This window comes from Crocodylus siamensis, chromosome 2, assembly GCF_052110815.1.
Source record: "Crocodylus siamensis isolate JL-2025a chromosome 2, ASM5211081v1, whole genome shotgun sequence".
NCBI classification, from domain to species: domain Eukaryota; kingdom Metazoa; phylum Chordata; order Crocodylia; family Crocodylidae; genus Crocodylus; species Crocodylus siamensis.
In genome coordinates, this window is record NC_143396.1 from 217,914,305 (window position 1) to 217,942,081 (window position 27,777).

Genomic DNA, 27,777 nt, shown 5'->3' on the forward strand with positions numbered 1-27,777 from the left:
AAAATCAAATGCCAAAATGTATACATATTTATAATTTATCTTATTATAGTGATTGAAGCACTGGTAGACTTCCAAATTGCTTTAAAATTGTAAATATATCAATAGAACATTGTGTACAACTGATACCTCTGTGTGTGTGTGTGAGTGTGTGTATATAGTGGTGTTTCATTTATAGTGGTGTTTCATTTTAATCATGGAAAAACACAGATTTTGGAGGTTTTAATCAGAGAATTTGCAGGTTGGTGGTGGGGGAGGGGTTATCAGAGAATTTGTGGGTTTTGAACAGAGAAAACCATGATCCCTATGGGGGCCTCAATCCGCTCTCCCTGCCAGCTTACCTGCGGGACCTGCTCTCCAGGCTGTCTGAGGCCATGAGCATATACCTGCCTGACTGCCCTCCTCCCACTCCCCCACCCTCACCCCCACCCACTCCCCCTTGCAGGCTGGATCTCTGCCAGCGTGCAGCCCAAAACTTCAGAGTCCACAGGTTTCTCCAGCAAAACAAGAAATCCATGTTTGCCTCTGGTAAAAGGTAAAATCCATGGTTTACTCCATTTTTCTGTTGGACATGGAAAACCTGGATCCCTGGTGATCAGGCCCAGATGGCCTGCACTGTCCCTGCTCATCTCCATGCACCAGAATCAGGTGCCCAATCTTGTGTGCAGGGCCTGGGTTCCCCAATGGGTCTGGAAATCTGGCAGCAGAGGAGTGGTGCTCCTCCGCTGGCAAATATCCAGACCCCTGGAGAGCCCTATGAGCCAGATTACACATTGCTGGGGGCTGGATCTGGCCCGTAGCCCAGGGGTTGGGCACCCCTGACTTAGATAGTCTAAGCAGCTGCATTCTTTGTAATGCTGGCCCTGCTCTAGTGTCTGGATGAAAGTGCATTCACCAGTAAATGAATATATAATTAGCATCATTGTTGAATTAATCATGGATCACTACCATAAACCATTCATAAGTGCTTTGAGATCCTCTGAAGGGTGATGCTACAGATTTGCAAAGTATCATTCACTGTAATCACTCCATCTTTCACATCCCCTTCTCAGTTTAAAAATAGAAACAATTTCTGAATGGGAAGAGTGACTGAGACATTCAGAAGTCTCAGACAATAAGAACAGATTATAAAGGTAAATGAACCAATGGGTCACTCAGCAGGAATTATGAGATGTAAATCCTGCTTCTTTAAACCTTCCTGTTTTGTCATCTGAGCCCTGGTTCCATTTCTTCTGCTTCCTGCTCTATGAGCAGAAAGGGAGAGCAAAAGACCAGTCACTGCAACCTTTCCATGGGAAAAACTGTCTTCAGTTTAATAAATGATATATTAAAAAATGGCTTGTCCATTCCAGCCAGAGAATTTGAATTCTCTTTATATTACCAAAAGCTACTGCTAATACCTGAACATAGGTTTTGGTGCTCAGGTATTAGCAATAGCTTTTGGTAATATAAAGTTGCATTACCAAAGCTTTATATTACCATTCCAAGATTGTCTTGGAACTAGAAAAAGCTGATGAGAAAGACTCAATAATCTCCTTGCACAGAAACAAATCCAGTTATCTCTTGAATTAATTTCTTATTGCTCCAGCTACTTTCATGGGCAGTGTATTCCACATGTCTGTTACCCTCTGAGCGATGCAGTCCTGCCTGAGTTCACTGTTTATACCTCACTTATGTGGGACCAAACTCTGAAGGCATCATGAACTCCTCACTCTGATATACTCTCTTTTGTATCAGTGGGCCAAGTCTTGGGGATTTAAGTTCTAAGGGACCTGATTCTCAGTTTTGCACAGAAGTGGCTTTATGTAGCTGATGCAGTGTCTCAGAAGTGTGTATAATTTATACTGTCCATTGTGCTTACTTTGAGACTGTGGTACCCTGCCAGAACCATGCACTATATCTAAGAATAGCCAGATATCAGGCTTTAAGTCTTTACATTCTGAGCCCCTTGGCTTCTGTAGCTGTTTTCTTAAGTTACAGCTTTGGAATTTGTCCTTTTGAGGACTGGTCTATACACAGTATTCATAACATTTTATACTGATATAGAAATCAGTGTAGTTAAAGCTGTTCGACCACCTAAGGTAATTGAAATATTCTTTTGCCTTATAGAAGGGTGGCAGAGGTGTGTGAATGGTATGTTACATATATCCCCTAAATTTATAGAAATAAGTTACCCTGATTCAAGAAGCTTTATACCAGTTTGCCTTTGTCATCACAAGAGTATTACTTCTTGAATTACACCAGTTTCTAAACCAGTATATTGCAACCATACAGATCCTACCTATGCATCAGCTGTAAATTGTTACCTAATTTTTGTACCCTTTGACTAACAACAAAAACAACACCAAATTCATTCTGTTTTATCCATCCCTTTGGTGACTTTTCAAACCTGTGTTCCTGCTGTTTGTAGCACAGATCTAATGGCCCATCTGCCTCTTCTTATTTTTTTCTTTCTTCCAGTTCTTCATGTTTATTTTGTTAATCTTCCTGGCAGAGCTCTCGGCTGCAATCCTGGCTTTTATCTTCAGAGAGAATGTAAGTATTCTGTTGTGGACATGCTGGATGCGCGCTGAGTCCCTGTGGGATTTAGGCATGCCCAGGTGGAGCTTAGATTTTAGCTGGTCGTGTATGTGTCTGTTGAGCGAGTGTTTCTTTAGAATATCAATGAACCATCAATATTGTTACCTTCAGTCTGAAGAAGTTCCAGGCAGCCAGTGAATATAAACTAACCTGAATTGTGCTAGGTAGATGGCTTATATACACAGGAGATATGCTGAGGGGGTACTTAACTCCTGAAGATTTTCAGAGTCCATATTCTCATGCAGGCAAATCATTGTATCAGAAGTTATCCAGATACACATCCTCATAGAAAAATAGTTTTACAGTAAAGTTATCTTAAAAGCATCTTTCTTCTTTCATTTTTGATGTAGCACATGCTAATACATATGTTGAAAGACCTTGCCCTCCACTGCTTGCTTTGTCCATGCTGCTAAAATTTGTGCATGCTTTTATTCCCTCTCAGCTTGACCTTCTCCCAGGCTTTTCTGATAATCGCTTTGTCCCTTCCAGGCTCGTTGTTTTTAAGCTTGCCCTTCTGGTCTGTTTTTTTGCCTCCTACCACATTGCCCCTCCTCCCTCAGTCTCTGATGTTCTCCACTGATCCTTTCCCCATAGCACATGTAGGGAGACATTTGAGTTCTTACCTCTAAGAGTATGAACGTAAAACAACATATAGAAAATTGGAAGGGGGTGGGGACTCAGCTCTCCACCTTCTGCTCTTAGCTTTTGGTAAGTGAAGTTAACTCAGAGCAACTTAGCTGTGTTCTGGCTTCCATTTACCGCAGAGTAAATGCAGGCATATGGATGGTTACCACACATCAGCTGCTCTGTGGGAAGTTTTCAGCCCCCTTGTAACTGACATACTTTGTTCATTTATTGATAAGCTAAGGCTCCTATTTACCTGTACCCTAAAGGACTTTAGCCCCTCCCTACATCTCTGCCATGTGTCTCATTGCACAGCCCTTTGCCACCTCTGTTCTGTCAGGCCAGGTACAGACATTACACTTTTACTAGTATAAGTGATTGGAAACTGGTCCATACTCATAACAGAAGTTTGGCGCACACAGACTGATTTAAAAATGGCAGAACCCAGTCTAAAATTTGCCCCCCTCCATTTCCTCCCTCAGTCAAAGGGCAAATGTGTTTTGTTCGCCACTGACCTAAACTATGCTGCTTACAGAACACCTTATAACTTAGCCTGATTCCACCTCGGGCATGAATGTCCATACCTAGCCTCCATATTCCCAGTCCACTCGGCCTTTCTCCCACAAGTGTCTTTCATATCCCCTCTTGTGCATAAAACATCTTCACAGTTATTCTGTAAAGGAAAAATTCTGCCCCACTTCAACTCTCTCCTCAAATTAAAATCTTTTTTTGCTATTCATTAACAAACCTGTCAGCTCATAATGGGCTATATATAGCTGGTCATTGGTGATTTCTGATATTTATTTTCCTTGATCTTTGATCTATATTCTTACTATTGGTTCTTCATCTACTTTCTGACTTTTCCTTCTAGTTACACATACAATACTGCCCAATACTGAATATAGTGAAAACTTCTGAGCAAGTGTACACAGAAGGACCTTGCAGTATGATGACCTAGTTTTGATTTACTCCAGCCAGGCTGTATTTTATCTGTATAAGAATTTTATAAACAAGGAGAAACAGAAGAGTTAGAAAGCTGATACCAAAACAATACCGTGTTTGTACAGTAGGATGGTCAATGGGGAGGCAGGCAGGGGGTGAGAGTGGAATTTTTTCATTATAACCTGGTGGTCTTCATATCTCTGCTTTGCACTTAAACAGTTGGGAAAGAGCGGTGCTTTGTAAACAGCATGGATACTCCATTCAAAATGAGCGAGAACTCTCTTAGTGGGAATAGTTACAGCTCTCTAAATAGAAGTTGCAGCTTGGGGGGTCTATGTGGTCTGGTCAATGCAGCTATTGCACGGAGAGTTCTTTAGAGGATTCTTTCACAAGTGGACCTCACACATAGAAACAATTCCTCCCCCACCTACAACCTCCTCTCCTTGTCTCTCTCTCACTGTCTTTCACATACACGCACACTTACGCAGAATTAGATATTGCTCACACACACACACAGAGTTATGCAGAATTACATATTGCTCCCCCAGATTTATCTTCACAGGGGACAGATAACTAAATCACTAGTCAGTAGGTTCTTGGGTAAGCAGGAGGCAGCTTGTGGAGACTGACTGTACCCAGATCCAGAACAGAGCATAGTTTCATAGTTTTGTGTGGCAAACTAGAAAAGAGGCACCAGCGCCTAGACAAACATATGGGGACCTGATGTTCCTTTTGCTTATATCACTGTAACTTGATTACCTCCATGGAGTTACTCCTGGTCTGCAGGTGTAAATAAAAGAAGTAACAGGCCACAAGTGATGCAGTCCAGCAGCTGTCATGAAGGCAAATGCCCCACTGCCCATATTGTTAGTTCCAAGTGCACAACCAGGTCCTTAGCTGCCCCCTTTCATTTACTGTGCCTGTATAATTTGTTAATGTCAGTGGTGGGGGATTACCTCTGCCATGGCTCGTAATTATTTCTGTATCCTTTTTAGGACTTGATCTTTCAAGGCAGCTGTGTCCTCAGTGTCCACTGAAGTCATGGGAAGTTGAAGACATGCTGTAAATTGCAAGAGCAAGTCCTTAGCTGGTTATTTCATGAAGCACTCTTTTCAAATGGGCTTAGTACGTTAAAATTTAAAAGAGAGCTCTATATCAAGTCACAAGAGCTAAATGAACCCCCCTGTCAGAACAGCCAGCTGATAAGAAAAACCTTGTAGAATCCTGTATTTTTTTAAGTTGGACCTCCTCCATCTGTAGTTTATGGATGAAAAGATGTGAAGAATCTTGGAAGCTCTATCATTTTCTATCCACAGACACAAAGTCACTGGGAAACAGCCCTGTCCATGAGTGTGAGGTTTCTGGTTTTGTTCCTCCCTAACTCCTTTTGAACAAAGCCTAGGTATTTTGTGTCGTTGTATATTTTAAATAGCCCCAGTTTGTAGCTTAGTCAATATTTGTAACTCATTTTGCTATTGTGTATGGGTTATCCCAGAGCTGGCTGGCTGGACAGTGTATCTGCCAAAGGGACAAGTTTTGATCTGACTTTGAATCAATATTTGGATGAAGTATTTAGATTACCTAGTTGTGCTGAAACACACTTTTTTCTCCTTCCAAACATGAGGGCTGTGCAAGACAACTCAGAAATGTAAAGTCAGTGAGGTTAAAAAAAAACTGATTGCAGCAACAAGTGATTAAAATGTTACCTGGAGATTCGCATTTTAAAATGCTACCGAGTGAAATTGCTCTCCAGGTTGCAGTGTTAAATGTGGATTGGTGCACCTTGCTTCACAGACATTCCTTCATTTGAATGTTACTATTATAGTTGTCGTTCTGCACTGCATGGCCATGTTCTCTAGACAGAAGATATAGAAGTAACAGATTGGTTGCAACTGCTCACTTTCCAGATAGTGCCATACCACATTATCTAGTACAGCATCTAACATACACACTATCTCCCACACCACTCTACAGAGCTAAATAATACAGTTGCAAAGTTTAATACTTAAAAGCAGAAGGAGAAAAAGGAGGTTAAGAGACAGAGACCAGAGATGTTTTCTGATGAGATTAGAAATTAGATGTAGATTCAGTGATGCAGAGAGAGGGAAGAAGGGTGCTCCAAATGACAGCACAGCAGAGGAAAAGGTTGGCACTGGTGAAAACTGTGTAAAGGAGATAAAGAGGAAATGGAGTAACTGACATAAGATGGTAGAGAGACATATTCCATCAGTCCAGTAGGACACAGAGCTGTGTTGAAGTGAACCCTTGAAATGAATGCAATCAATAGTCATACTTGTTCTTCACACCTGTGCAGTTCAGTGTCAGAGGTTCCTCCTAGGGAAGGAGTTTTCTTGAGGTGCAGGGCTCTGCTTCACAGGATGGTGGTTATTTCACTTTGAATTTCTTTCATAAACAACATACCAAGGGAGAAACTTAGTCTGAACCAAGGCCAGCTCCTTCTTGGTCCATCAGAGCCCCAACTGAAAGAAGCACAAAGGTCTTTTTGTTGTTGTTGTTTTTTCTTCTTTGTTTTAAGACAGTCCTTAGTGTGATGGCAAGACTAACTCTTTCACCTGGACTGTCTTCTGGTAAAGGAGTTTCATTTATTCTCTTCAAAATGTCTTTGGGCTTAGTTTTGATGTGTTTGATTAGGACCTATCTGAGAGGGTCAACAAATTCACACATTGGACAGGAAAGAAGCCCACCGGAGGGAGCAGAGATGGGAGTCAAGATTATTGGAATTTATTTCCAGCTCTACCACCGACCTTCTGAGTGACCTTGGGCAAGTCACATCTGCTCTTGGTGCCTCAGTTACATCAGCTGTAAGGAAAAAGAATTATGATGATTACTTGTCTTTATAGATTACTCAGAGCTTCATAGATGACAAACAGTATGGAAGAAAGACTGCTAGACTGTCTATGCAAGGAGCACTTGCTGATTTAGGAATATTAACAGGCTACGGTGACACGGTTCTCCTTCAGTTGATATGTACCAGTTTAGGAAAGCCACCTCACTAGTTTTAGCAGTCACAACACATTTTTGCCAGCGTGACTTTATCTCTAGTTGAGTTTTCTGCTAGCACAGCTATGTCTGCCAGGGATCACACATCTTCAGACCTGTGACTGAGATTTGTAGATTAGCTCCATCATTGAGCCCTTTAATGTCTTCAACTCCATTATCATTCCTGGTCGCATATTCGTTTTCTCCCTCTCTGTGTGGCGCCTTGCTGACTTTTATCCTGCGTGTGTATGTATTTTCCTTAAAGAAGAAAGCAGCTTGTGCAGCCCAATTTTGACATTTTTTCTGAACTTCAGATGTTTGGGGCATGCTGCAGTTTAACAGCAACAAAGGAGGATTGGTTATTTTTCTGGCAAACAGACCCTTCCAGCTCTGGGCTTTGTTTTAGGCCAAGTCTTATAAAAATCACACAAACTCCAACCAATTTCCTCTGGGATGGCTGCTGTCAAAATAAAGGTTTCACTTTATATTCAAATGACTCTTTTGTTTTAGACTGGGCCAAAGGCAGCCAGTTGGGATTTTCACTAACCATAATATTAGTTTCAAAGTCTGCATTTAGGAAATAGACATGCATCAATAAAAAGTCTGTGCTACTGGCTCTGCAGGGTGGGGATCTGGGTGGGTAAATTATGCGAAAGAAGGGCAGGAGAGAAGAATGCCGGCCATATGTCTGGGTCCTGTCTAACTCACTGTTTCCTAACATACTGATCTCTCAGGGGGAAATCCATGTCTTGTCTGACTGATAGCGTTCAGCTTCTCAAATCGTATATGTAACTTTGCTGAAGTCCTTTTTCAAAAAATGATTAAGGCACTTCAAAAGCTACCTCATTTGAAGTCAGTTGATTTAAACTTTTAAGTCTTTTATGAGTATTTGAAAATGTTACTCTGTGTCAATTTACATTTTGTAAAAACAGGTCTAAAAACACCTGTAAGGCTAAATAAATGCATAAAATAATTTTAAAAAAACCCCCAAGGTAGCATTCTGTCCCCTTTGGAAAAAAATGGCAGCATTTCAATGGCACGGGGATTACATTTAAAGTTTCCATTAATTCTTTTAACAAAGTTCTAAAGGAACCAATTGATTTTTCAAGAAATATATAAGTCCCTGCATTGTTTGGAACCCACACATTGCATATTAAGAACCTGAAAGTGAAGCTACTTTTTCTGCTATATTTAATAGTATGCATTAGTAGTAGTTTCATATCAGAACAGTATTTGGCACTGCAGAATTCATTAAAAAAAGATTATTGGTTTCCCAAAGAACTTATGGTCTTGAAGATTCCCATCTAGCAATATACAGTTTGGAGTAGATTGTGTACCTGGTTGAGGCCTGTGGACTTCAGTAGTGCTCTGGGCTAGTGCAGATGTCTGGATTAGAATTCAGGTCTGACGTTTTAGAGAAAGACAGTTATTGGTGCGAACCACTATTCCAGGTTTAGGTGGCTTAGTTTAAGCCATCTAAACTTGAATCAGGTGTAGCACGCGCAGGCATTTCCGCTTGCCAGGAGTGGTATGAACAGCAAGAGGTAAGGCCAGAGGCAGGGAGTGGGAGAAGGGGAGGGGGATTTAATAGACGGGCCTGATTCTGGAGAAGATCTGCAGTAGTTCCATGAAAGTCAGTGGAGAGGGATATTGATGCAAGTCAGAAGACAATTATGCCCTGGACAATTTCTCTTTAAATAGGCCCTTATGTAAAAAATAAATAAAAGTGAATATTAGCTTTAGACTACCTACATATACCTTAATCTTGGCTTTTTTTTAGTTATTTTTAACCAGTGGTTTAAATACACAAGTTGCATTCAGCATGGATATGGTTAAAGTAGAGGTCAGTGTATTTGAGATGTCGGTATTCCTTCTATACGTTATGAAGACATCACTACTTACCTTGAAACTAAAGCTGCAAGGAATGAGGAGGCAAAAGTCAGCAAGGTTTTACTGGCTGCAGTTACACAATGAATAAAGGAGGGTTTCATTCAGCATTCTCACATATAAATCAGTATTTGCAGTCACAAAGCTCCACTCCCCTGTCCCACGCACCCAGTCAGAGTGAGTATCATGCTCCTTGGTTTCCAAAGTTTGCATGCAGCATACACATGCTGACACCTAACCCCTGCACGTGTAATGAGCTTTCCAGTTTAAATGCTTGAAGAACCCAAACTAGCCTCTGTTGAAGTCAATGGAAAGAGCCTAGTTTACTTCATGGGACATCAGATTAGGTGTTATAACTTGCAGGCCACATCTGTATGCCTACTTACAGTTGTGGTTTGGATTAAAGCTCAATTTTTTTATAACTTAATCCTGCAAGAACCTCTTGGAGTAGCTGAGCATCCTCAGTTCTCACTGAAATCCATGGGAGTTGAGGGTGCTTAGCACTTTCCAGGAGGTGCTAAGTAGAAGATCTCAGAGGATCAGTCCATTAGTTTCTTGCAGAAGGGCAGATTCAGTGCATGTCCTTGAAGGATGTAGAACTCATGTTCTGGGAACTTACCGAAACTAGACCATCTTTGGACTTTTCTTCTCCAGGGGATAACTGCATAGAAACTTGTTTCTACAGCTAGATTGGTAATATAGGAATGGGTACAACAAGAATGATGGTGCAGGCAATCATCTTCTCTTTTTCTACTAATTTTCTATATTTCAGCTGACCAGAGAGTTCTTCACCAAGGAGCTAAAGAAACACTATCAAGGGAATAATGAGACGGATGTCTTTTCCTCCACTTGGAACTCAGTTATGATCACAGTAAGTCAATGTATGCTCCTGGGCATTTTAGTAGCTTAGAAAAGGATTGTCCCAGAGCTGCCACTTACACTCCCATGAGGTAAAACACTATGCAGCATACAAGCCATCTTGGATTGTATTGATCAATTAGCAGTTAAATTACATTCCTGCTGGCAGCACCCACCTTGCTGAAAGTGATGCATTATTTGAGTTGCCAGTGGTCCCAAAGGAACATAACATCAGAGTCAGTCAGTTAGCTTGATGGTGAGAGCCCTGGTTATTGCTCTCAAGAATACTGTTTCAAACCCTTGCTAGGTCATCAGTGATCTAAAGTTGTTTCTATCCGATGGCTTTTTCATGGCCTCTGTGAGATTGGTTGAGGGGCAAGAGTTTAGTGCAAAAATATTCACTCACATAATTTACTTCATTATTATAATCCTAAAAAAGGAGGTGAAAGATTGATTGTGCTGTCAAGTCTGAATTTTCTTCTCATACTCTTCTCCAGGAGCAGGAAGGAAAGGTGGTGTGCTTTGAAAACTCTGCTGTAGTGCAGGGCACTTGCCAATCCAGTTTTACAGTTTAAAAAAAGTCTTGCCTCTATTGCCAGTTCAGGAACTGAGTAAAGAAGTTTTCATTTTATGCATGAAATATTTAAAATTTTTGATGACTGAATAAGAGCATCACTTGAGTGCTTGTAGGTGACTTTCAGTGAACCATCTCATGAATTAGAGTTGACATGGGAAATAGAACATTCTGGGCATCAACCATAGGGAGGGTGAAAAATAAATGGTCTACATTTTCTGTAGATTTAGGGTGTGATCTTGATCCGGGCAGTTGGGTTCTGATCCAAAATGCACAGAAGTCAGTAGAAAAGATTCCATTAGATATTTCTGTGCCTCAGTGTCCCTATCTATAAAATGGGGATAACAATACTTGTGTAATCCACTTGAAAATAAAATATTTTATTACGAACACGGCCTACTTCCTTGGCTGGTTTCGTGACAGTGGCATTGCCTTTCTCTACCACTGCTAGATTCCCTCCTCCCACAAAATCATGAGTTTGAAGGCCTCAGTGGCCTGGGTCCTATGTACCTAAAGGAGCATCTTTTCCCTTTTGCCCCATTGTAGTCCCTAAAGTCACCCAAGAACAGCCTCCTGCAAGTATTATCAATGCACCAAGTTTGCTGTCAAAAACATGTGGGAGGTTATTCTCAGTAGTCACTCCTTGGGTCTAGTTTCCTCCCCCTTGAAGCCTGCCTGAGCCTTCACATCTTCTGGGAATGCCCTAGAGTTTAAGATCTTCCTGCTTGGGCCGGCACATAGCAGTCAACGCTAATTTGAAATATTGTTTGGGAGGGGGTCTCTGTATAGGATATTTTAATGGTCTAATCTATTGGCATTTCTAGGTTATTTTGTTTCTCCTGCTTTGTTCTCTTGCTTACTGGTTTTATAAATTATTTTGTTCTCTTCTGAAAGCCACCTTGAGCTTTTCTTGGGAAAGATGGCTTATAAATCCCATGAATAAGTAAATATGTAAATAAAGATACTGGTGATGTCTCCTCTCAGCATGTAACCAATTAGTTTCTCTTTTCCATGCAATGCTTCCTAGTTTGGCTGTTGCGGAGTGAATGGGCCAGAAGATTTTGAAATGGCTTCTCATTTCCAGCACCTGCATTCAGGTGATGCCGTACCAGAAGCATGTTGCCGGCGAGCCCTCCAGACCCGGGATGGACCATTCATTGGGAAGGAAGACTGCCTTCAAGGACTGGAAATGTACCAGAACCGACAGGTAAGGCAGTTGATCTTGTGGCTCAAAGGAGCTTCCCCATGACTCTGCTACATGAAGCAGAGCATGATGGGAAGTGACGGTTCTCATCTGTCCCTACCATCATGGCCATGATGGAGATAGCAAATGCCTAAACCAACTATATGCTGTGAGTGTACAGTCTGTGCCATATTTTAATAGTGTTCCTTCATTCTGTGGGCTTCAAACCCACGACAGGAGCATAGAGGTGTGATATCAATAGTACATGTCCCGGGATGTAATGGATGCATGTTCTTACGGTAAAAAATTACGCATTTATCGTTGCATTTCCTCACCTTGAAGCAGCCAAGAACCCTATTCTGGTTCCTTCTCTCTCTGACTTTTTCATCTGCTGTCATTGTTCCTGCAGTTTTTATTGTACAGAATGAGAAGATTAATGAAATGCAAAGTAGAATTACTTGTACAGTTATTTGTTTCAATATAAATCTTAAATTTCTACTCTTAAGCATAGTGCAGAATCAGGAATTTCTCCTTTTGCACAGGTGGCAACAAGGCACCAGGAAGTTAGGCATATGCCAACTTTGGTCAGTAGTGATAGAACTCCAATTACTATCCACTGGCTGCTAAGTGGCCCCAGGGTGAAATAACATTTTTTATGGGCACCAAAGTGTTCCCAGTTACTCAGTATCAACGTTACAAAAAACCACACATCTACAGTCAGCCCTTACTGTCACTTGTTGGCTTGCTTAACAGAGAAGGGAGAGACTGAATGGGTCTCTTCTCACTGAAAGTGATGGTTCATTCAAGGAAAGAATTAGCCATACTGAGTGATACTAGGGAAGCATGCAAGAGTAGGGCCTTTGTCCACATTGCTCTGCCCTGACTTCCTTGGCTCTAAGGATAAGCAGAGCATTTCAGTCACTTTGACTCAGTCCACCACTTTTTTACCAGCTTTAAGCTTTAACAAGGACATTTGAGACATTATCACCTTCTATTTTGACTGTGCACTGAACTAGCCTTTTTCGTTAGGTGAATCCACACACTTCCCCTAGCAGCATTGTTTTCCCTTTACTTACCCAAAGCCCAGATACTTCCATTAACACATTGTTCTGTGGTTTGCTCTTTATTATTTTCATCCACTATTTGTAGGACCGCTGTACTGTATACACTGTCTGTACATTGCCTTCTCATCTCCCCTTTGGGCGCAGCAATAGTTCCATTTCCAGTACTTGACAGCAGATTGTGAAAGAAAGATGATGAGTTTAGAAATTGTGTGTAAGCTGTTCCATAGTCTGGGGGCCGGAAAATATTGGAGGGGTGCTTTGGGTGAGAGATCATAGCAGACGCTGCAGTACTGCTTCTGCCAGGTCTAATTGGCACACACAGGAAAAGGAGGCAGAGAGAGAATGAGACAGAGGCAACAAACTGAAAAACAGGGCAAATGATGAGAATAAAATTGTCTCTTTTCCCACTGTTGCCTTTCTGTTTAAGGGGCATCACCATGGCATATCAGGTGCATGAGTTCCTTTCTCAGTCCTGTGGAAAAGTAGATCTTTATTGCTCTTGGTGTTACTGCAGCAGGATGACTGTAAAAACAGAACTAGAGAAAAGAAACTAAGAAATAGCTCATTCTGGTGTTTCTTTAAAGAGAATGGAAAGCTTGTTGAATGTTGATTGCTCTCAGACAGTCTTGAACCAAAGTCAAGATCTTGGAGAGCAAAGCTACCTAGAGCTGTCATAGTTGATACTGGCTTCCATGCTTAGCCTAGTGTGACTGCATGCATCAAAGACAGGTCAGAGGCAGCTAGGACAGACTCACAGTAGGACTGAAATTGGAGTTTTGTTTAATAAACATCAAAGGTTTCATATCTTGGTTCTGCAAAACTGGAAATCAAGCAAGAGCAGGCTTTTTCCTGGTCCGTTTGTCTGCACAAAAAAAGCCAGCATCAGTAACTCAGTCACTTCCCCAACGGTCCAGCTGCCACCAGTTTACTAGTGTGGGTATTAGTACAACCCGGAGTGAAGATATACAGTACAATGGTAAAAATGCTTAAGCACCATCTGTACAAGCACTTGTGCTGCTGATAGAACCGTAACAAATGCACAGCTACTGCTGATAAGCTAGTTCTAATTTTTTGAGGTGCACCATTTGTGCGCATCCCCACAAGTGTGCACATGCATTTGCAGCACGTCAAAGCCATATGAGGTACTGCAGACTGCACACCGTGCATGTACACCCATTCACCGTGCTGTTAATTTTTAGCACAGCAGGTTTATTTTGACACTGGGAGATCCCGGTGTCAAAAAAACCTGCTGCTAAAAGTAGTAAAGTGGCGCATATGGCAGCAGTGTGGGCCACCAGGAACTGAGGCTGGCCATGCAGAGCCACGTTCTGGCTGCTGGCCAGACTCCAAGCAGTGCTGCTGCTGCCATGGGAGGCCCCTAGGATGCCAGGTAAAGGTGCTGGCCCTAGCCTCCTCTGCCACACTTTGGTCACTTTGTTGTATGCCAGAACACGTGTGCAGGGGCATGCCCTGGGAGAAATAGCAGTGTTGCATAAATATGTGTTGATGCTAATTGGCCCATGGCAAAAGCATGTGTGTACTCAAGCACCTTTGACTCTATACCAATAAACATCTGCTGTTTATAGAACACCATCCAAAGACCAGTAGGAGGGAGTAGGTCAGTGGTTCCCTGGCAGTGTCTCGTGCTGCTGCTTGGTAGGGGGTTCAGCCTGAAGATTGCAGAACTGTTTTTGTGACAATGTATGAAGCACCACTGAAGATACTGGGAAAAGAAACAGCAGGTGGAAGCAAGGTTGCTATAACATAAGGGCCTTGAGAATAGAGAATATTTTGGCGAGAGAATGATAGCAACCTTTCCTTTCCATCTTTAGTAGGGACAATATGCTGGTCCCTTCAGTGAACACCACCGAGAGTTATTTGTTGTTCGAAATTATGTTCTCCGTCCCCTACTCTTTAGCCAAAGGGCACATCAACTCCTGATGACTGCCAAATGTTATTATTATTATAATATTCTTGTTATTTTGGGGTGCTTGTTTGATATCAGAATCATTGTCATGTTCAGTAAAGGGCCACATATTGTTCCCTTTGCCAAATGAAAGAACTAGATGATTAAAACCCAAGTTTTAGGGGTGGCGGAGGGAGGAGATGTGTGTCTGTGCACATTTGGGAGGACTGGGATTAAAATATACATGCCTAAGCTGCTCTTTTTCTCTCCCTCTGCTACACCCCTGGGAAATACTCAGTAGGAGGCATGTACTTACATACTGAACAGACACTGTTTCTTTTCACATAATCCATTTGCAAAAATTTGCCATTGGGTTGAAGAATTTTAGCACTACACTAGGACAGCTCAGCTTTGGATAAGCTGGTGATTCCCAAAAGAGTTCAAATCACTGTTCTCTGTACAGGGACTTTTTAAGGAGTTCCCAGGTTATTAATAATGTGACTAATAATTAATGTTGATAATCCTAAATGACTTTAAGGAGGATGATGGTAATATCTATTTTGCAGTTTAGTGATCCCATTTATCCAAGGGTGCTAAGGCTGCTGCTAGCAAGCATTAATTAAGTCTTCAACCCCCTGGGAGGTGTATATATGATTTGATCCACTTTACAGATGGAGAAGTAAAGAACAGAGTACGGAAGTGACTTGTCCTAGGTTGCAAAGTGAATTATTGGCTAAGCCTGGAATACAACACAGAAGTAATGACTCAGTCTTCTGTTCTAACCCCTGCTCTGTGGTTATAAATAAATAAACCCTTTCAATCAAAACAGCCTCATTAATAGCTGCACCTCTAACCTGTACTGCCTAATTTTGTCCATCTTTCTATCTATTTCCCCTGCCTTTCCTGTCTGCCTGCTGTGAGGCTTGGACTGATTAGTGATGGGTCATGACTATGTTATCCCTGCCTGTTGGTTTTATACACGGTGCACTAAACCTGAATATCCCAGGAGGCTGTCCTCCATCAAGGCACCAACTAACGTGTCACTGTCACCTGCTTTGTAGCGGACTGGGTATCACATACCTAGCTTTTGGGTTGAAGAAGAACTAAATAATCAAGAAGGACTCTAAGTAAATGTCTAGAAAAAAGCAAAAGCTGTTGTTTGTCTGTTTTTTCACCATGGTTTATTCCTTCATAGGGCTGTTACACTGTGATCTTGATCTCCTTTGAGACCTACGTGTACCTTGCAGGAGCTCTTGCCATTGGAGTGCTGGCCATTGAGGTACTGTAGCTGTTAGCGTGGTAAAAAATGCAGTATCTGTAGGCACAAGCTAGCAACAGAGCTGAACATTCTCCTTTCAAGGAGACCCATTCCTATCAAGATGTAGCAGGAAAATTATTCACTTGTAGTTCAAGTTGACTAGTAAGTGAAGGCTGCATGTTTGCTCAGAGCAAAGAAGTAAACTTGGGTCACAAACCCGTATACTGCCCTCTGGTGTTAAGCATGGTGTAGAATTTCAGATGAGTTTCATGCATAAGCAAAGATTTCAAGGAATCTCTAACACCTCTCCAAAGGCTGAGACAACCGTAGATAAATTGTGTCAGTGTTGTTGCTGTTATATCATAGTAACATCCAGAAGTCCCCAAGCAGGCATGTGTGGCACCCATGTTATGTAGATCCTGTACAGAAACATGCAAGGCATGGTTCTTGCCCCAGACTGCCTCTGGTCTCTTTGAAAACAAGACCTAGCACATGAGTGTCCCAGCCCATAGGAGTGGAGGAATGAGGAGGCTTCTATACAAAAGTATGATTCCAGAAAAGAATTACAATCACAACTTGAGTAATATATTCAAACTATGCCCTTTTAGGTGCATGTATTTAGAGTCTGAAATAAGGGCCTGAGAGCATCCCAGTCAGTTTCCCTTGTATAATTTATTACCGGCTCTAGCAGATCCCAGTTTCCATCAGAAAATCTCACCTACTTGGGAGTGATACCACTTTGTCATGCTGTTACAGGGGTTCTGGCACGCAGCTTCTCACACACTAACATTATGAGTGGGTGGTGCTCTTGGATTTTTAGGGGAGCATCTCATGGAGTGTGGCTGGGCTTTCCCTCCTGCTGAGCAAAGCAGACCAGCAAGGGCATGTGAGCTCCACTGCACTAGTGAAAGCAGGGAAGGGGAGAGGTGACACAGGGGGAGCAGGGCCTGCCAGGACACCTTCAAGTGATCTGGAAATGAACTCAGGTTGCTGCTATAGCCAACCTCTATTGGGTCCTTTACCTGGATTTGGCTGACAGTGGGCATGGCTATACAAGACACAAAATGCACAGTAGCCTAATATTACTGCACAGTTGCATGCCACATCAAAAACAGTGCTAATACACTGCTGTACAGTAGTATTAGGCTACTGTGCAGTACCATCACTAAAACGGCATGTGCTGGCACTAATGTGCAGTAATGCCAGTTACTGCTCATTGATTTAGTATTTGATTATACAAGTACTAAAATGAATGCGTGGTAACTACGGCACATTAATGAACATGTAGACGTGCCCAGTGTGTGAGATAGGATCTAAAGCAATGAAGAGTATGGGGAGGTAGAGCTTTTCCTTCTCTGCTAAAAGCAGAGAGGGGCTCCCTGTCCTCCCAAACTTTCCTACTGCTTTCTCTGACCATCCTGTGCTACTGGTTCAATCTGTGTTTAAATACCAGGTGGGAGGCAATGCAGAACCATACCTGGGATTAAGTGAGGGCTTTTTCATTGTTGTATAGGATGCTTCTGACAGTCATGTTTTGTTTCTCCCATCTTTCTCACCCCTTCCCAGCTCTTTGCCATGATCTTTGCAATGTGTCTGTTTCGAGGGATCCAGTAGGAGGTGTCCCGTGAACAACTGTGATGATCCCATGGGCTTGGGAGAAAAGAAAAAAGGAAGAGGAGGAAAAAAGAAAAAAAAAACTTTATTTTTTTTAACAATATTGGGGGAAAAAAGGGTTGTGTAATATATGAATGACCAAAAGGATTGTACTTCAGGGGCTGGAACTTTGAGGTGCTGTGCATTACACTACAAAGACCAACCTTCTCCCAGGGCAGCCTGCACTGCTGTTGATCAGGAGCAAAGCACAACTGATTGCACTAGGGACTGAAGAACCCTGCAGGGAGGTTGGGAAGGGAAATAACATGGTGCCCCCTCAGTGCAGAAAAATGCCTAGTGTTCACACCTATATCATTTATGTAGTTAAGGAAGAGAATAGCCAAGTGCAACACAGTGGCTAGATTCAGCATACACAGGAGCAGGTCAGCCAAAATCACATGGGTGTAAAAGTCAGGAAGGTTTTGGACAAGCAGGTAAAAAGGGTTTTTAGTACCAGAAAACTATGGCAGCTTCTTACTTGCTGATTTCAAATTTGGACTGCAGTTCACCAATCAGGAAATGGAAGTGTGTGTTTACTAAAGGAGAGTCAACCCATTTCTCTTGACACCTCCAGAAAAAGCAGGCCGCCTTGGACTGCGGGGCCTGGGGCATGCCTCCCCCTGGAGTTGCCACCATGAGGGAGGAGAGTACTTGGTTGGAAATGCGGAAGAGCCCATGTGGAACTGAGTGGGCTGAGATGTAGTCAGAAGTTCGGTTCATATCTTCCCTTGTTTCTCTGTCATGGTGGTTGTCTGTTCAGCATTTAATGAGAGAAGCGTGAGCGGTTTTAGCTCTGCTCCTCTTCAAAAATGAGTATGAATTAGTCTGCACAAGGAAAGCTTACACTGCCACCCTCAGGAGAGCAGGAATATTGTTTCTCCTCAGAATCCTTGCTGCTTCTTGTACATTGAAGAATAGTTTGTAGTTTGTAGTGATTATCTGCATTGAGTCCCAGTGTCTTCCAGCCATGTGAGGAATTCCCAGACATGGTGCTGGCAGCAAAGTGGACTATTTGCAGTTGTCTCCCACTCTGTTTGTCACTGTAAGCCTTGCGGCTTCATTTCTGCTCTGAAAATTGCCCCACAGCTCTTCCCATCAGACCAAGAAGAGTGATCAGGAGTCCTGAATTTTGCTGCCTGTGTTTGGTATCCCTGAAATGCAATTTTTGTCCTGACTTTGTAAATATGGGTGGCATTGCATTTTGACAAAGCATATACAGTGAATTTAACCTTCATCCATTATGACAGGACAGGATTTTTCTGTGATATAGTTTGTCCAATAAAAGATATAGTTGGCAGAGATTTGGGGCAAGCTTTCAGGGACAAAATACCCTTCTTGAGGCCTTTCCTGAAAGTTTGTTCAACATCTTTCCCAATTATACAGTTGGTCCAGTAAAATAACAAAAAAAAGCCTTGAAAAAACTGTGCTAAGATGGCAAACTGCTCCATGTGGACGAATAAGCTCTGCCTTCTGACATGACTGATTAGCCTGCCCATAGCACCATGCTACTTAGCAGCTAAACGACTTCTGGCTCTGGCTAGGCTAATTCCACTCATGGGCTTCAGACTGATGAAGTGCCCTCAATTTTGGTCGCCAGAGGTTGGGTGCCTTCTTGAAATACCACTTTGACATTTAAATTATCTCAAGCATTTAGTCCTTTAACAAGCACTCTTGGCAAAGGACCTGGATCCTAGGGTACAAAGAACAGAAATGAAGCTCCAAGCCAGACAGTACTTAGAGTGATAGAAGTGGGTCTATTCTATAGCAGGAGTTCTGTTCTCACACTTGAGCGATTACGTCAGGATGAAGCAAACCCATTAAAAGATTATCAGGCCTGAGCACTGCTAGACCAAGAACCCTGCCCTAAAATGCACCAAGAATTAGGTTGCTGATGGATGAGGAAAGCACATCACAACCTCACAAATAATTTTGCTGATGACTACGGAAATATTTCCCTGAATGAAGAGAGACGAATCTATTCACTCCAGAAAGAAGGGCACAGTCATGAAAAAAGCCAGACACCACTCACAAATGAAGTCAGCAGTGAGGAGATGATAAAGTTATAAGGCCTGTTAACCACTGAGCAGTCTTAGATGCTGTGTTAAAGCTCCCTCAAATGGGTTCATAGATGGTCTCTCTACAGGAACTGTTTTTAATGGTGCATGAAATTCTGCCCAGCTATACTATGAAGGAAAACAGCTCTACCAGGCAGAGGCAGTGCCTGCCCCTTTTTGGAAGTCTCTGTAATTTGTACCTAAAGTGCCAAAAATCGGCTGCACTTAAAGAAAATTCCTATGCTAGACTATCCCGAGTCATCAGCCAGCCATGGCTTGTTGAGGGACAATGGAGACTGATCTTTGTAATGGGAATAAACCACAAGAGTAGGAGAAGCCATCTAATTGATGTGCTTCTCATGGTACAGGGCATAAAAATGGTGGGGGGAGGGAAAGCTGTCCACTGCACCAAGTGACTGTTGCTCTTCAGTGGAAAGCAAGGGTGGGAGGGAGAGGTTAGTAATATTTTTTTATTGGACCAGCTGTGTAGTTAACATCTCTCCCAACTATACTGTTGGTCCAGTAAAAGATACAACCAAAAAACACCCTTGCTTCTCCCATATTTCCTAAATCATTACAGTAGAAAAACACTCCAACTTTACTCTCCAGTGGGGACATGATTGGCACTGGGGAAGAAAACCTAGTAAAATCAGAGTTGTTAATTGGGAAAAGTAACCAATATCAAACTGGCACCTGGCCTCTTTCCTTTTCTGTTCACCCCACACCAGCCCTCTTAATGTCTTGCTCTTTATTGAGAACAATCTGTTAAAATCAGAACTTGCAGTTTAGCGGGGGGCAAGGAAGGCCCTGGGTGACACAGGCTCACGTAATTGAATGCAAAAAAGACCAGTTCTCCCATAAAAGCATAGAATAAGCTTCCGACTCACAAGATGTCCTGCAATGCTCCTTCCTCAGACTGCGAGCTGAGGGGAACCTGTGAGAGCCAAAGGAATAAATATGGGAGCAGCACAAAATGTTGTCTTTCCAGGCTTACTTCCTTCTGGTTTTCCCCATTCTTTGTTCCTTTCCAAAGTTTCACTGTCAAATTTCCTCCCTTTCCATTTTATTTTCTCATGTCTGTTCCCACTCCTCCATCTATTTTATTCCCTCAGCTCTCTCATCTCTTCTTGGACTTTCCTTTTTTTTTTTCTGAGAGACAAGGTTTCTTTCTTTCTGATCTCAACCATACATCCTGGTTGTCCCTTCTTATTCTTCTCCTTTGGTCCATCTTTGGCCTCTTGGTGCTATTCTTGCTTACTGGTCTCCTCTATTCTCTCATTCTCCCCTTCTTGCTGAGATCTTCACGCCCTCCTTGTAAGGACCAGAAAGTGTCATTTTGGACATAGCTGAGCAGCCAGGAAGCAACCCACTCCAGTAAAGAAATGGAAATAGCTGCTAGGAGATGTGCAAGCCCCCAGTGCAGGTTACAATCAGTCCAGGGTATATGGAGCCAAATGGGAATATGAGGAAATGTCCTCTGCAGAATTGGGATGAATGGGAGGCCCCAGAATTGAAAATCCTTTGTTACTTGGCAGCTCAAAAGTGGTTTTTTTTTTACCACAGTGGGGTGATGCTGCTGACCTCTGGTCTCATGCTGCATAATAATCAATGTGTTTTGCTCATTTTGGAACACTAGGCAGGAGAAACAAACCCTTTTTTGTATGTCCATTTTTTCCCAAGTTTCTGCTGCATTCTTTTGGGGGCCAGAGTATCAAGTTAAAAACCACTGCTCGCTGGACAGCGCTGCATAAGGTGACCTAATGGGGAGTCATCCAAGTGCTGGTCCCTGCATTGTAGAACCCAAACCACATCCAACACACCTTTCGTGTAATTATAGAGGGCAGTTTGTTTCTGTAAGTCGACAATCCCCTGTCTGTTATTTAACTCTCAAATTACTGTTGTGAGTGCCTGGGAAAATGGGCTGCGTGTGTAATAACGTTGAAATCTATTTTAAAAATTGTAAATGTTCCTTTTATTAGATAGTGGAGCTAATTTATCCTGTATTCCCTATTGTAATGCTTTTTTATATTTGAAGGATTTTTGTAATATAAACCAGAACACGAGCCTGAAGCATTCTGCACGGTTTCTGTGTGCATTTCTTAAAAAATAAATAAATAAAAGAAATAAAGATATTGTGACAGTGAAGTGGCACATTTTTAATTTTCACTTACTTAGGTGATGGTTCATTTTAGCTTATGTACAGTCACTTTCGCACCAAAGGAGGAATAAACTCAGTTACAGCAGTTAGGATGAGGTATAAAAGGAAGCCAACACACCTAACAGGCAGAAAAAGCTGACGTGGGTACTGGAAATAGATACCCTTTCTCCTTTATACCAACTGCTCAAATCTTCTGGACTTCACTGAAGGTGAGGATAACTAATTCTGGGATTGTACAAAGACAGGTTTCGTTTCAGGGCCAGCTGCAGAAACCAGCCACATAAATCTAGGCGCATCTCTGTTGCAGTACACGAGCCTTTGGAAAACACTCCTCTCAGCAATGTACAGGGCTGAACAAAGAGTCTGTTATTCCATGTGTCTCCTTTTCATCTCATCCTTTCCCAAGGAGGTGAATTGGGCCCACACTCCTGATTTTACAGGTGGGAAAACATGCCCATGAAGAAAAAAGTGCCTTGTCTAAGGTCATCAGTAGTAGAGTTGTAACTAAAATTTAGGTGCTTTTAACTCCAAACTCTCTGCTTTCAACCCTCTCCAGTCTACAGTGCCTCTTAGTTGTTATCTACTGTTCCCCTGGGCACCACCTGTGCCCCGCATATGTGAGCAAACACAATTGCTCAGCAAAAAATTGCCATGCCAACCCCAACTTGTCATTAGAGTGGGTGGGACGAAGGGCAGACACCATCCCAGCTGTGGCTAGAACTGGACTTATTCTTGCCAAGGGATTTAATTCTGTCACTTTAACACAATTGCTTAATTCCCCATTTTAGCCAAAGCAAAGGAGGCAACCAGCAAGGCTTGTCAGCTTTTTGGCATCAGCCACAGGAAATCAGCCATGGGGACCATCAATCAGCTGCTAAAAATCCATCTCACAGCCACTTCTAGGGTCACTTAGACATAATGTTGGAAGTTCTCTTTCAGCTAGTATGTCATGACTGCCAGGCAGAGAGGATTGCATGAACTCCTTCCCATTCAGTAGAATCACGTGGGCTTGCGTGTTTGTATGTCCTCTGGCTCGCACTCTCCCTAAGGGTGATGATGATAACACTAAGTATATGACAATAACAGCATGTCAAGTCAGAATTCAGAAACCAAACTTGAAATAAAAGCATTTTAATGTAACGGGGCTTAGACACACACCTGATTCACCATCCCATGTCCTTTACTTTTGTTAGGGAGCAGGACTTCATCCTGACTAGCACCAAATCACACCCCCTGATGAGCTGCAGTCTGTACTCCTGTGTTCTGTCCAGGTCACTGAGCATTTAGAGGGGGCAGCAAGCATACAAGAGAATAGATCTAATGCTTGGATTATCCATAGAGTGGAACACAGTTGAAAATTCAGCAAAGAGAAACCTGCACTGTGCAGGAAGCAGAGAGGGACTTGGGGTGTCTGTTGAGCTCAGTGCCTTCAGAAACTAAAACTAGATTTATACTGTTCAATGGCCAACAGAGCATAGAGGATGCTTCACCACTGCAACAGAAGCTCATCCATGGCCTACTTGATGGTGATTTCTGGGTAATGAAATGATGCTTCCCAATCAGATGATGCTGTTTTAGCTGAATTAATCCCACATCAGCTCTGAGAGACAGGGAGAAGATATTTCCTCTCTCTCATCCACACAGGCCCCATCTTCTACAACATTCCCCCTATTGCTGTGGTCAGGTTTACCTTTCTCATACTGCCAGTATTTCTTTCCCCATGTCTAACCTTCTATACCATACTCCCTCCAAAGACGGGGATTCGCCAACATTTGCTTACTCAAAGGCCCTATCAACAGCTACAGCCAATATGTTCCACTTAATGAACATGCAGTTGTGCAGGCTCCAACTGCCCAAATTCAGTGACAGGTGTGAAAGAATGACCACTGGTCGATGCATGCAATACTCCATCTTGAGCAAAGCAGTGCCATCCAGCCTGGCCTCATCTGCAGAACTCTGGGGGCAGCACTTTGGCTTTCCCTGCCCCCCCAAGGAAGAAAGCTGCTCCCTAGCACTTGCTCACTAGGCTGAAACAAAATTACCCCAACGAGCCAGATGCTTCTGAGTTATAAGTTCAGTTAGGCATGAGCTATTCAGTAGTTTCCCCTGTGCAGGCAGGAGGGCAGCATTTGAAAGAAGCCTTGGCAAGTAGGTTGCGATTCTTCAGACTTCTACCTCTAACTGGACTCTGCCTCCAAATTCTATTATTCTCTACAGGTTTTTAATCATCACATATATCACCAACTCAAACATTTTTTAGCATTTCTACTCAATGCACAAACTTTGTATGGCCAGGAAGTGCAACGTATGTGGTGTCCCAAGTTCATGCAGACGCTTGTAAATACTAAAAGCAAGTCACAGAAATAGTCTTTTGGAGATACTACGCTGTACTACAATTGCTCACTAGATGTCTCTGTTAACTGGACCAAGGCATTTTTTTTCTGATTTATGCAAAAAAAAATTCCCTTAGTGTTAGCAACATTAGCAACCATGGCAGTGGCAGCAGTCTTAACTTTCTTGTTTACAACTCTGTTCTGGGTCCCAACCAATAGGAGTTTCTAGGTTGGTCAATTTTTTTTCCATTTGTAGACTAGTCTATTGCAACAGCTCTTCACGTTGGTGCATAAATAGGAAGTCCATTTCATATATACAATCTTCCTGGATTCAGTCTGGTAGAGAAGGAGAAGCGTGGTACTATGAGAAGTGTAGGCATGTGTGGAGGGGTAGTTTCTTCATTGGGATGGTCACTAGAAAAAATAGAAGAGCCAGTGCTGTGGAACCAGGGCAGGTCTTGATAGGCCTTGGAAAGAGAAGGGAGGGAATGGACACTGAGGTCCTTTTATGTCTGGTCTATCTGGAGAAGGCAAGATCTCCCCTTCTTTGCCACTCTTTAGCCCATTCAAATAGGACCCTGGAAGCCGAGTGCCTCAGAACCTGGTCCTTCCTCTAAAAGATATCAACAGAAACTTGATACCCATGTGTAAGGGGTGCAGGAGACCTAGCTTATCTGGTCCTTCAGCATGCTAGACCAAGATTGTTCCCTGCTACAAGTACACTAATGATTTACCCAGTCTAAGCTGTATCTATGCTAGGCTTTCCTCTGCTCCCTCCACTCTTTTTGGTAACAAAGGTGCAGCGCCACCAGCAAGCTCAAACCTGTTGCATCTTGGCCAGAAGACACAGCGTTTAAAATGGTATGGGACAGACTACAATTGCTAATAGACCGGTAGAAGCTGGACATTTTAGGGGGGAGGCGAATTTTCTCAGCAAAACCAGCTCAGAGAAATTTCAGGCTCTAAGGCCTGTTTGGAGCTCTTCAGCCTCCATCTCACATTTCTTGCCCAGTACACTCTTAAGTATTATTTTTCTTTCACCACAATAACAATACCCTTTTGCTGCATATTCTTCTGTAGACATCCCCTTGGCTTTAGTTTTAGAGGTAGCGTGGCTCTGAGTTTTAACAGAACTGCAGATGGCCTATGATAAAAGAGGGAATATGAATGAGTTTTCCTCTTGTAGCTCCATGTCTAATCATGTGACCCCCTGCTTGCAGTTCCACAACACCTGTTGCCAGGTTAAATATACCATGTATATCGCTTCTCGGCCTCTTGAAGGCTCAGACCGAGCGAAAACATTTGCTTAGGTAAAAAAGAAAAATTACTCAGCCACAGAAAGAGCTATCTGATTAGTGCCACCCGAAGACACCGGCCTGGGTTGGTTCTAGATTACCTGAAATATACTCACTCAAAGGGGAATATGAGTGATGGCCCAAGTTAAGGGGCCCAGGATTGACAGGAATGAGATGAGTCCTTTGATGGCTTCCTCAGGTCCTTCTCTCCTTTAGGATTTGGTTTCAATGTGCTAGTTCTATTTTGTGCTTTGTTCAAAGGATTCGGAGCTGTGATTCCTAATGGCCAGTTTCCTCAGTAAAACCAGCCCCTTTCCCTGAGCCAGCCTAGCCTTTACACCTTGTTAGCCTCCCTCAACCTATTCATTTGCCTTCTCCAGACAGGATTTGAGGGGCCTGCATGTCTCAGATCCTTCCCTGCGCCTTGTCTAACAGTGGCACCAGCACTGGGTTTACAGTCCGATTCATGCCAGTAAGTGGAAAGAGAAGGAAGTTGCTTTCGAACAAAAGGGATTACCAGAAAATTATGCAGAATTACTGACACAGACCCCTGCCACTCCCTGCCCAGGAAGCCCTGGGAATTAAACTTTCTTGGGCCGGCGTCCAACTTGATAATAATAGTAAATGCTGATGATGACGAAGATAGCCAGGCTGACAAGGAGGAGCATGGCACCTGTAGATATTCGGCTGCTCTCGACCAGGGTGATGGTGGTAACTGAAGGAGAAGGAGGGAGACAAGACACAGGTTGAAATACAATAATTAATTAATGAAATTTGTATAATCCTTTGCTGTTCTACACATGCCCCCCTGTTCTCAAAGAGACTTCCCCATCTTGAAAACCAAGGAACAGTCTCACATTTTCTGCTCAGTAGCACCACATTCTGCTTCTAACAACTGCTGCTCCCCAAGGCCTTAGGAAATCAGCACTACATCACAGAACCAAAACGTTGCTGAGGCCACATTCAACAGTAGAGTAAGCTACAGGTGAGGGCTGGGCAGGTTCCCACGTCCTCTGCAATTTCACAGCCACAGGCTCAACCCCAAATGTATAACAGCCAGGGTCTGTGACCTGAGCAGTGGTGGAGGCAGGGATTGGGCCAGCTGTGGCAGTTGTGGAATCTGGGATGGCAGCAACAGCAATGCCCTTCTTGTGTCCTCACTACGGGAGCACCTGGGGTCAGGGTTCTGCTTCCCCAAGGCTCCTTAGGATACTGCTCATCACCCACAATCAAAGTGTTTATTTGGTGAGAAAAAGGAGGGTGGGGAATGGGACACATTGAGCCTTAGCTTCTGACCAAGTCTGAAACAGCAGTTTGGAGAGTGTGTACTACCCTCTGACTGTGGAGGGTCTTACAGGTGACAGATGAAGTAGGGAGTTTAAACAGAAACATCCATTACAAGTGCCTGCAAAGTTGACTTGTCTCTTCTAGTAACAAACAGCTGCCTTGTCTCCAAACCTGCCATCTTCCCCCATGGTAACTACAATGCAACTAATGCGTAGTCAGTACAAAAAACCCATAGCGTATTGAAAATAACAGGACTGTGTAAATTACATTGAACTGAATCTTAAATAAACTGTGTGAAAGGGAGAGTTTCACAGTGACTTTACCCGTTTCCACATTTAGATGTAATCAAAGCTTCCCTACTACATGGAGACAGCTTTCACAGACTTTCTGGCCTACCACACACCAGCATGCTTACAGAATCTGGCTGTAGGTGGAGGTGGAAGCAACCTGGAAAAGGGGTATTAGAAGCAAATCTGACATAAGCACTACAACTGCTATGACAAAGGAAAAGAGGAAGGGAGACAGGAAAAGCAAATAGAAGAAGGATCTAAAATTCCCCTCTGCTTCATGCAGTCATTTATACCATAGCAAGAGCAAAATGTTACCCTTGTCCTTTTTTACTGCTTTGCATCCAGCCCACTTTGCCCTCCTGTTCCCCAGAGCTGTACGTTCCCATAGGAGCTAAGTTGCAGACAGTCAGACCTGAGGTGCCCAGAAGGGTTGAGTTAGCACTCAAGCTAGGGATAGAAAATCACACATAAACTGGTATAAGTGATCAGAAACTGGTTCAAATTTGTAACACAGCAGAAGTCCAGTGCACATAAACTGCTTTCAAAATGGCCAAAACTGGGTTAAGATAAACCTGGATGGATGTAGCATCTTAACTGATTTAGTTTCATAGTTCGTAAGGGTCGGAAGGGATCTGAGCAGCTCATCAAGTCCGACCCCCTGCCAAGGCAGGAAAGAGCACTGGGATCAAACAACCCCAGCAAGGTGTTCATCTAGCCTCCTCTTAAAACCCCCCAGGGTAGGAGCCAGCACCACTTCTCTTGGAAGTTGGTTCCAGATCCTAGCCACCCTGACAGTGAAGTAGCGCCTCCTGATATCCAGCCTAAATCTACCCT

At 42.9% G+C, this 27,777-nt stretch overlaps 2 protein-coding genes across 10 annotated transcripts in view; one reads left to right on the top strand and one right to left on the bottom strand.

Annotated features, from left to right (window-relative positions):
- TSPAN18 (tetraspanin 18) overlaps positions 1-17,796 on the top strand; it is a 207,477-nt gene extending 189,681 nt beyond the window's left edge. For 6 of the 7 annotated variants that reach the window (XM_090032985.1, XM_090032982.1, XM_090032987.1 and 3 more), the window contains 5 exons: positions 2,458-2,532; positions 9,803-9,901; positions 11,490-11,669; positions 15,811-15,894; positions 17,440-17,796. In XM_090032985.1, the coding sequence (XP_089889111.1) occupies positions 2,458-2,532; positions 9,803-9,901; positions 11,490-11,669; positions 15,811-15,894; positions 17,440-17,487 (486 nt within the window). In that variant the 3' untranslated portion in view covers positions 17,488-17,796. The remainder of the gene's footprint in view (positions 1-2,457; positions 2,533-9,802; positions 9,902-11,489; positions 11,670-15,810; positions 15,895-17,439) is intronic. The other variant, XM_090032988.1, reaches the window with a different exon arrangement.
- Positions 17,797-22,853: 5,057 nt separating this feature from the next.
- TP53I11 (tumor protein p53 inducible protein 11) overlaps positions 22,854-27,777 on the bottom strand; it is a 53,289-nt gene continuing 48,365 nt past the window's right edge. For all 3 annotated transcript variants that reach the window (XM_090032990.1, XM_090032989.1, XM_090032991.1), the window contains exon 7: positions 22,854-26,081. In XM_090032990.1, the coding sequence (XP_089889116.1) occupies positions 25,948-26,081 (134 nt within the window). In that variant the 3' untranslated portion in view covers positions 22,854-25,947. The remainder of the gene's footprint in view (positions 26,082-27,777) is intronic.